Consider the following 9,867-nt stretch of genomic DNA (forward strand, 5'->3'; position numbering starts at 1 on the left):
ACAAAAGGCTTGTCTCCCTAGTTATTACATTACCAAAAGAATCTGAACTTGCTACCTCTGTATCAGAACTTGTGTTTGATCTCCAGGAAGTAATGGGCACAATAAAGATTAGATATGACACCAGAAAAGGAGCCATTGGCAGGATACTGAAAAGATTCTGCTACATCATTGCAGCAATGTTCTTGCTCTCCCAGCACAAAACTCTGTGTTAGCACGGACTGTTCTGAGTGGTTACAGTAAAAAAAAAAAAAAAAAAAAAAGTCCCACTCTCATCTTAGCTGGTTTGGCTCAGTGGATAGAGCGTTGGCCTGCAGACTGAGGGGTCCTAGGTTCGATTCTGGTCAAGGTCATATGCCCAGGTTGCGGGCTCGATCCCCAGTAGGGGGTGTGCAGGAGGCGGCCAATCAATGATTCTCTCTCATCATTGATGTTTCTCTCTCTCCCTCTCCCTTCCTCTCTGAAATCAACAAAAATATATTTTTTTTAAAAAGTCCCACTCTCATCTTGGGAAACAGCTAGCTCATTCCTCCTCTTGAGAAACCCCTAATTTTGAAATGACCTGGCATTATGCTCCCAGCCCATTCTTCTGGAAAGCAGGAGAGAGCCAGTTGGCCCATAGAACCTATGCTCCCAGCCCATTCTTCTGGAAAGCAGGAGAGAGCCAGTTGGCCCATAGAACCGTATGTCAGCAGAAGCCTTGGATTTTCAGCGGCCGCAAAGTGAAGCCCGAGGGGAGGTCGCTTTGTGTTCTACGAGCAAAGAACGCTGTGTTGGTAGTTCCAGTCAGATTGGTGATCCCGGAAATGTGGAAGTTTCCATAGTTCTCAGGAGAAGCCGGAAAATGATCTATTTCTCATCATGGAGTCAAACCAGTTGCTCTGTTAACCTGGTCAGCTCTGCCATTTCCGTGTCCAAGCCTAATAGCTCCAATGTGGAGGCAAAATCAAACTTCTGAGTTCACTGACCCCTTACAAGGGACATGAGGCTCCATGAGCCACCTGGCCTCTTTGATCCAGTGCATTCTGGCTTTTTCCCAAGAGGGAGCTATCAAGAGGAAGTTGCTGATCCTCTTTTTATTTTTTTATATATATTTTTATTAATTTTTTACAGAGATGAAGGGAGAGGGATAGAGATTTAAAAACATCAATGAGAGAGAAACACTAATCAGTTGCCTCCTGCACACTTCCCACTGGGGATGTGCCTGTAACCAAGGTACATGCCCTTGACCGGAATAGAACACGGGACCCTTGAGTCCGCAGGCCGATGCTCTATCCACTGAGCCAAACCAGTTAGGGCTGCTGATCTTCTTTTGCCTGAATCCTCACCCCTTCATTTCCCAGCTCAGCACCTCCATCCTTCTGACCAGGGCTGAGAAAAGTTGAACAATCTCTTGCTCTGTTTGGATAAAGCACCACCCAACCATTGACACTAGGCAGGGCTTCCTGCAGGAGCCCTGGCTTCCCTTAGGTGCTCAGTTTCTGGAGATAAAAGAAAAAACAATTGCCCTAGCCAGTTTGGCTCAATGGACAGAGCGTCAGCCTGTGGGCGGGTCAAGTACCTCGGTTGCAGGCTTGATCTCCAGCCTTGGTTGGGGCGCATGTGGGAGGTGGCCAATCAATGTCTCTCTCTCACATCGATGTTTCTTTGTCTCTCCCTTTTCCTTCCACACTGTCCAAAAATCATTGGAAAAATATCCTTGGCTGAGGATTAGCAACAACAAAACAATCTGGTTTGTCAACATCCTCTGCTCAATACATCTTGCAGGTGTGTATGGCCTAAGACAGTGGTCAGCAAACTGCGGCTCGTGAGCCACATGCGGCTCTTTGGCCCCTTGAGTGTGGCTCTTCCACAAAATACCACGTGCAGGCGCACACGTATAGTGCGATTGAAACTTCGTGGCCCATGCGCAGAAGTCAGTATTTTGTGGAAGAGCCACACTCAAGGAGCCAAAGAGCCGCATGTGGCTCGCGAGCTGCAGTTTGCCGACCACTGGCCTAAGATATTAGTGTTCTCCCTGGTCACAGTGCCATGTGTCTGGCTCTCCACAAAATAAGGAAAAAAGAACACTGGGTCAGACTAGGAGGCAACTCAACTTGAAGAGACCCTTTAAGAGGGCTGGCCACAGATAATAGTGAAGAATAACAATAATAATGAGAAGCAGCAGCTATCATTTATCTAGTACCTACTGTATGCAAAGCAGTTCTGGGTTAAATGTCTGTGTGTGTGTGTTCACTTAATTGTCAGGGAAATTCCATTAAGTAAATAGAATGATCTCTACTTTGCAATTGAAGAGACTGCAGCTCAGAAAGGGAATGCAACTTGCCAAAGGTGACTTCAACAAGCCTGGGTTTGAAATGCTTGATGTTCTGATGCAAGGGACATACCTACTGAACCTTTAGCTCCAAGTGCGATTTTGTGACACTGAGTTCTCCCCACCTCTTTCTTGGCTGGAATTGCCCCGGCAGCTGAAGCCATGGCAGTTCAGAGTTGCTCCTGTCTTTAGCCAGGCTGGCAGGTAAGTGCCTCCCAATGAGATGCTGATTGTTTCTGCTCAAATCTCTGGTAAGAGACAAGAGGAATTAGAATGGTCACTGGAAGCGAGTCCTCCAGATGCCTAGGCTGGGGAGTGGGGAGGGGGACAGGACACCATTTTGATATTATTCAGCCTTGAAAAGAAATTCTGACGTTACAGAACCTTGAGGACATTGTGCAAAGTGAAATAAGCCAGTCACAAAAAGAGAAATACTGGCCCTGACCGGGTGGCTCAGTTAGCTGGAGTGTCGTCCCATACACCAAAAGGTCACAGGTTCGATTTCATCAGGGCACATGCTTGGGTTTGGGGGTCAATCCTCTGTGGAAACAGCCAATCATGTTTCTCTTCCATGTCAATGTTTCTTCTCTCTCCCTTCCTCTCTCTAAAATCAAACATATCCTCAGGTAAGGATTAAAAAATGAGAACTGCTGTATGATTCCACTAATATGTGGTACTTGTAGTCCAAATCATATAGAAAATGGAATCCTGGTTGCCAGGAGCTGGAGGGAGGGGAGAATGGGGAATTATTATTTAATGGGTATTAGAAGTTCAGTTTTCCAAGATGGAACAGAGTTTTGGAGATGGATGGTGGTGATGGTTGCACAAAAATGTGAATGTACTTAATGCCACTCAACTGGACATTTAAACATAGTTAAGATGGTAAATATTGTTATGTATATTTTACATTAAAAATATTGGGGGGAAATGCTGCAGGATATCAAAGGTTTCAACTATATTCTCAATATATATTAATTTTATAAAGTTCATACCTTCCCTTCTATATCCAGATTTTCTTTGAACAGCATGTTTCTAAGCATGCCAATTAAAGGTACTATACCACTGGTGTAAGATAGCAAATTAAAACAATGGCATTGCTTCTTCAAAATTGTTATTTGAATGTGGTATTTTCTTAGCCTTAACGGTAGACTTCACAGACCTTATAGTAAACACACAATCGGTCTTTGCTGCCTCTCCCTCCCAGCCCAAGTCTGTGCTTTATGGAAGATAAACCAGAATCACAGCAGTAAAGAACACTGCAACTTCTTAAGTGAGTTACCATATTTGAAGAACCTCACACACATTAAGCATTCATTAAATGCTGCTTATTATCCCCTGGATGCTCATTTTTAAGGCATAGATAGAGGCATTTTCCCAAACTTAAAAAATAGGTTGCAATCTTATAGAAAAGTATGATCCAAGAGAAAATAGACAAATAGGATGAAGCAATCCTTTATTTTGAGATACTTTCACAAAGAAGTTGTCAGTACATAAGCTTTCCGGGGGAGAAGAATGAACATGGAAATCAGCCTCAGCCGCTGCTCTGCTTAGGGCCTAGGCTCCCCCTCCTTGTCCATGTGGTGGGATGGAGGTGTGTACTTCCCCTCCTTGATTAGCTTATTCCGCTGCTTCATGATGGCACTCAGGCGTTTCATCTGTCAAAGGAAAAAAGTATTTAAAACTAGGGGGAGGCCCTGGCCAGGCAACTCAGAGCATTACCCTGATACACCAAGGTTGCAGATTTGATCCCCAGTCAGGGCACAAACAAGTATCAACCAATGAATGCATAAATAAGTAGAACAACAAATCAATGTTTCTCTAAAATAAAAACAAATACACAAATAAAAAACTAGGGGGAGATATGCACCAGAAAGCCAGGGCTGGAGAAATGGAAGAAAAATTGATTTCATTTTCAGAGGGCCTCTGAGATAAAACGTGTCTTTTAAAAACTTGAAATAATTTCTCAAGCTTTTAACAAATAAACTTCTGGTATATATAATAATATCTCCTTGAAATCTAATAACAAAACTTACAAGTCAAAAACCTTTAAGAGCCGAAACCGGTTTGGCTCTTAAAGTGGATAGAGCGTCGGCCTGCGGACTGAGAGGTCCCGGGTTCGATTCCGGTGAAGGGCATGTACCTGGGTTGCGGGCACATCCCCGGTGGGGGATGTGCAGGAGGCAGCTGATCGATGTTTCTCTCTCATCGATGTTTCTAACTCTCTCTATCTCTCTCCCTTCCTCTCTGTGAAAAATCAATAAAATATATTTAAAACAAACAAACAAACAAAAAAAACACCTTTAAGAGTCCTAGTTGGTTTGGCTCAGTGGATAGAGCATCAGCTTGAGACTGAAGGGTCCTGGGTTTGATTACGGTCAAGGGCACATGCCGTGGTTGCAGGCTTGATCCCCAGTGTGGGGTATGTAGGAGGCAGCCAATCAATGATTCTCTCTCATCACTGATGTTTCTCTCTCTCTCTCCCTCTGCCTTCCTCTCTAAAATCAATAAAAATATATATTAAAAAACTTTTAAGAGACATAGTCATACATACTAAAAGCTTTTAAAATATTAAAGGCTACATATTCCTGACCTCTCTATGTGAAGGTGGCACTGCTGCTGTTGACTGTTTGCTGGGTATGAATGAAGCAGAAATAGCCAATATAAGGTCTCTTTTTACCAAACTGAAATTAAGACCCAATAGCTAATAGTCACTGTTGAGCCCTGAGTTTTGCCTCTCAGATAGGCCATTCCTAGCAAATGTCATGCTATACAAGCCTGTGTGAAAGCATGATCCACACGGACCCTTCGACATAGAAAATACACTCACTCACTAGTCATGACTGCATTATTTATCTGCTCAAAACTCAATGGCTTCCCATCTTACTGAAAGAAAAAACAAATCCTTCCTTATAATGACTTATGAGGCCGATCTCCCTGACTTTATGTCTTAACACCTTCCTCTAGCTCTCTCTGATACAGCTCAGGAATCTTTGCACTTGCTGCTGCTTCTGCCAGACATACTCTCCCCTTGTTTCCACTTGGCTCACTTTCTCTAAGTCTCTGCTCAAATGTCTTGTGTTGCTGAACTCTTCTCTGACAGCTCTATTTAAAAAAAACAACTTAGCTCCCATGACCAGGGCTTTCTACACCTTTCCTGTTTATTTTCCCCACTGCACTCAACTCCTGACACCCTATTTTTTAACTTGTTTGTTAACTTTCTGTTCCCCTCCCCACTATATACGCTCCATTAGGACAGGGACTTAAAAAAAAAATGTCTGGTCCTAGCTGGTCTGGCTCAGTGGATAGAGCGTTGGCCTGTGGACCAAAGGGTCACAGGTTTGATTCCAGTCAAGGGCATGTACCTTGGTTGCAGGCTCCTCCCTGGGCCCAGAGCCGGTCAGGGAGGCAACCAATTGATGTGTTTCTCTCACACAGATGTTTCTCTCTGTCTTTCCCTCTCTCTTCCACTCTCCCTAAAAATCAATGAAAAAATATCCTGGAGTGAAGATTTAAAAAAGAAAAAGAAAAAAAAGGTTTCCCTAGCTGGTTTGGGTCAGCCTATGGACTGAAGGGTCCCTCAATTCCAGTCAAAGGTACATGCTTGGGTTGCCAGCTCAACCCCCAGTAGGGGGTGTGCAGGAGGCAGCCGATCAATGATTCTCTCTCATCATTGATGTTTCTCTCTCTCCCTCTCTAAAATCAATAATAAGATATCAAAAAAATAGATTTCTTGCCCTAGCTGGTTTGGCTCAGTGGATGGAACGTCGGCCTGCGGACCAAAAGGTCCCAGGTTCGATTCTGGTCATAGGCACATGCCCAGGTTGTGGGCTCGATCCCCAGTGGGGGGCGTGTAGGAGGCAGCCAATCAATGATTCTCCCATAATTGATGTTTCTATCTCTTTCTCCTTCTCCATTCTTCTCTGAAATAAATAAGAATATATTTAAGAAAAAATAGATTTCTCTATGAAAGAAATTTCCCAACAGAGGACTAGTCACGGTTGAGCTATCAGAACACCATGGATTAAATCTTCACCTGAACTGGAGCCAATAACCACTTAGTGTTGTGATATAATAAGCACAGGCTCTGGAGCCAGCATTGCCAGGCTCAAATCCCAGTTACAACACTTACTAGCTATATGACCTTAGGCAGTGGCCCTAGTTTTTCTTGCCTCAAGTGTTTTTAATTGTATGGTGGGGGAAATAATAGTAATGCATCTTACAAGGTTGTTTTGAGAAATAAATGCATTATTACATGCCAGGCACTTAGAACAGGGCTTGATTCTAATTTCCTGAATCACTAGTTTCTTCACCTAGGGGGAAGTATCTAGTCATTTAGGGTAACCTCTAAAACAATAACATATCTATTCATAAATTCACAGGATGAGGAAGTGACCTTGGGGGAACTCTTTAATAAAATTTCCAGATAAGGACATCAAGACAAACAAGTGACTTGCCTAAAGACACAAAAATAGTGGTGGCAGAACCACACCAAAACCCAGCTCTTCTAACTTCAATCCAATGTCCTTTCCACCTCACCACACTGCCTCCTCTTAATATAAATTTTCCACAGTGAGTAAAGTCTTAATCTGAGCAAGGAATAATGCAGGCCCATGAGAAGACATTGTGAACTAGCTGGTAGGTGGCCAAACATGACCCACTCATTGTCCTATAATATAGACTACACTATAATATTACCCACTTAATAATCAATATTTCTACAGAGATCAAATCAAAATTATGACCTGATACCCTTTCATTCTTTCCAAATTTGGCTTCACTTTAACCAAATGCTAACAGATGTTAAAAGACATTTAAAATGTTGATAGATAAATTTAAAAATCTAAATTGTCTCCCTGAACTACAAGAAATTAAGTTATAAAAACATTTCTATTTGTTATATCTGGAGCACAAAAATAGGCAAAAAAAACAGCCCACACTCAAAGATTTCTTCTTTAAGGGAGAATAGAGCTCTAAATGTGTTAGCCCTGTGTTAGCACCTCCTTTCCCTATGCATTTTTGGTTAGGCTCACCTAAAGCAATCTCATTAACACCTCCACCTTCCCCAGAGCATAAATATTTCAGAATTGTTATATCAGGTTCAATGTAATAGACCTTCAAGGTTTTAACCCCTGCCCCAATGAGGGTTTAATGAATTTTAAAGATTTTTACCCAAAGATTTTCACAAACATCCAAGATGGGTTGATATTCTTTGCTTTATGGCCTACTACAAAAACAGAAACAGACAAAGACATGTAATTTCTAACCTGATGGCTACAGCAAGGGTCGATACTAAGGAAAATAGGAGAGATGAGGAAGGACACTGAGGAACAACAGGGCTTCCTCAGATCTGAAGACATTTAACTTCCTTAACATGGTACCTAAACAGAGGTGTTTTACCATAAAAGTCTTGCCAATTCAACTCAATGACCAATTAAAAATACTGAAAAGTAGCCCCAAAGAAATGAAGAAGTAACTCAGCTCCCACCTCCATCACTCCCTCACCGTTTTCTGCCGAAGCAGACATTCTAATAAATCTTCATATTCTATCTTGCACTCTTTCCGTGCGCGGATACCACCAATTCCATGTGAACATTCTATCCATTCTTTTTCAAAGGCATGGCATCGAGATGGAATCCTGTGAGGCTGTTCAGCACTTTGGATTGACAGCCAGCGGTCTAAGTCAATGCCCAACTTCTTCTGTATATCAAAGAAAGGCATGGCTGAAATGGAAGGTAAAGAAAGATATAATGCCATAAAAATACAATCAAGTAAGAAATTTCTAAGAAAAATGAGGTTATTATGATAAATAGCCCTCTAGAAAGTTATTTTACACTATTCTCCCAATTGCTTCACACCAAACTTTTTCATTAGACAGATTCTCCCAGTTTACAGTAGATGAACAATTTCTGTGCTTTCACAAAACCCAAAGGAAAGAGAACTAAAATAAAGTATAAAAATCTTCTTTATATTAATAAAGTCATGTTTATCAAAAGTTAGAGTTTTTATGTTTTTGACTTAATAATACCAATTCTTTGAGTCAGATCTGAATAACTGAAAAGAACAAAAAAAGCATAAGCATAGAAACATTTCTTTACATATTTATATCCATATCAACTTAGATGACACCTTCCCTGAGAAGCCCTCCTGAAACCGGCATCCCCTTTATGTTACCACATCAGACTCCACTTCCCATAGGAGTACTCTGCAAGCCACTATAATGGACTATTTACTTGAAGGTCTCCCTTATGGAACAATGAATGCAGTAAGGGCAGGGACCAGGTAGCAGTTTGTTAAAAAAAAAAAAAAAAAAGAAAAAAAAAAGGTTAATTTCAAATAACTTAAATGGATAATTAAATCCAGTACCTACTTAGTAGAATATGATATTCAGGAAAAAAGAAAAATAAACATGGGACATCCATTTTAATGTCAAATAAAGAAAAAAATACAACAATGATGTCGAAGAAAAACTGTCTGCAAAAGAAGACTGGAGGAAAGAACACACACACAACGGCAATAGTTATATCTGGCAGATATCTCGGTTAGCCTGTAAGGAGAACCCAGAAAGGTGCGGTCTACAGGCTTCAGTGACATTGGCTGGCTGTGTGGGCCAAGGGACCTGGGGAAGCGGAAAGCACGCCCGGAGTTCGAGTGAGAGAGAACGGACACCCAGCCAGCCACGAGGAAATTGGTTAAAGAAATCTCGGAAGGAGGTCCCTTCAGCTAAACTGCCCCGCGTACACACCCGCAGGCCCTACCGTCCTGCTGCGGTGCCCTTGTTCGGTCGCTGGCTGCGGATACAACAAGAGCTGCAGGCGACGCGGAGAGCTGCCGCAAAGGATGCCCGCAGCGCGACGCTTGTAGCGCGACACCGGAAGTAGACCTTCCTTCCGCCGTCTGGCCGGAAACCATAGGAACCAAGCGTATGGATCTGCGCCTGCGCGGGTGTGCGCTTGCCTTCTGGAGGTTTGACGGTGGATAAACCGACCTTCCCTAGGGAACCGCGTTAGCGAGGGCCCAGCGGGCGGTGCGCTCCGGCTGCCTCGGGGCTGTGCCTGGCACTCCCCCGGCAGCTTCGGTTCGTGAGGTACTTGACCGAGGCCACTCGAGAGAGAAAGTGTGTCCCCGCCGCCACTCCAGCAACGGTTAAGCTCATGGACTGTGGACCCGCGCTAGGTGGGTTAATATTCTGACTTCGCCCCTTGTGTGTGACCGTGGCAGTTTCCTAATCGTACTTAGCCTCAGTTCCTCGAATTAAAATGAAAATATTGCCCTGGCCGAGTGGCTCGACCGGTTAGAGATCGTCCTGATGAGCCAAGGTTGTGGGTTCGATCCCCAGTCGGGGCACATGAGGAGCAATCAATGCATACATAAGTGGAACAACAAATTGATGTTTCTCTTTCTCCCTTCCTTCCACTGTGCCTGATCAGCATAAATTTTTTTTGAAGTTTAAAATATTACTTTAAAAGACAATAACAGTACCTATAGTTTAGGGAGGCTTTGGGAATTATATAAATTATGCGTAAAGCACTGAGGCTGTTCCTGGACGGTGGGAACCA

General features: G+C 43.0%; 1 protein-coding gene across 2 annotated transcripts; it reads right to left on the reverse strand.

Moving 5' to 3' along the window:
- Positions 1-3,747: 3,747 nt before the first annotated feature.
- On the reverse strand, positions 3,748-9,154 carry NDUFS5 (NADH:ubiquinone oxidoreductase subunit S5). 2 transcript variants are annotated; one of them, XM_081085883.1, is made up of 3 exons: positions 9,067-9,154; positions 7,814-8,031; positions 3,748-3,966 (listed from the first exon to the last, which is right to left on the reverse strand). In XM_081085883.1, exons 2-3 carry the CDS (start codon positions 8,027-8,029, stop codon positions 3,859-3,861), a joined length of 324 nt encoding a protein of 107 aa, XP_080942009.1. In that variant the 5' UTR covers positions 8,030-8,031; positions 9,067-9,154; the 3' UTR covers positions 3,748-3,858. The 2 variants fall into 2 exon arrangements, with proteins under 2 accessions (XP_080942009.1, XP_080942010.1); XM_081085884.1 differs by having other exon boundaries at positions 9,054-9,131.
- Between the last annotated feature and the right edge of the window lie 713 nt (positions 9,155-9,867).

This window comes from Myotis nattereri (genome assembly GCF_964212035.1).
Source record: "Myotis nattereri genome assembly, chromosome: 3".
Classification (NCBI taxonomy): Eukaryota; Metazoa; Chordata; class Mammalia; order Chiroptera; family Vespertilionidae; genus Myotis; species Myotis nattereri.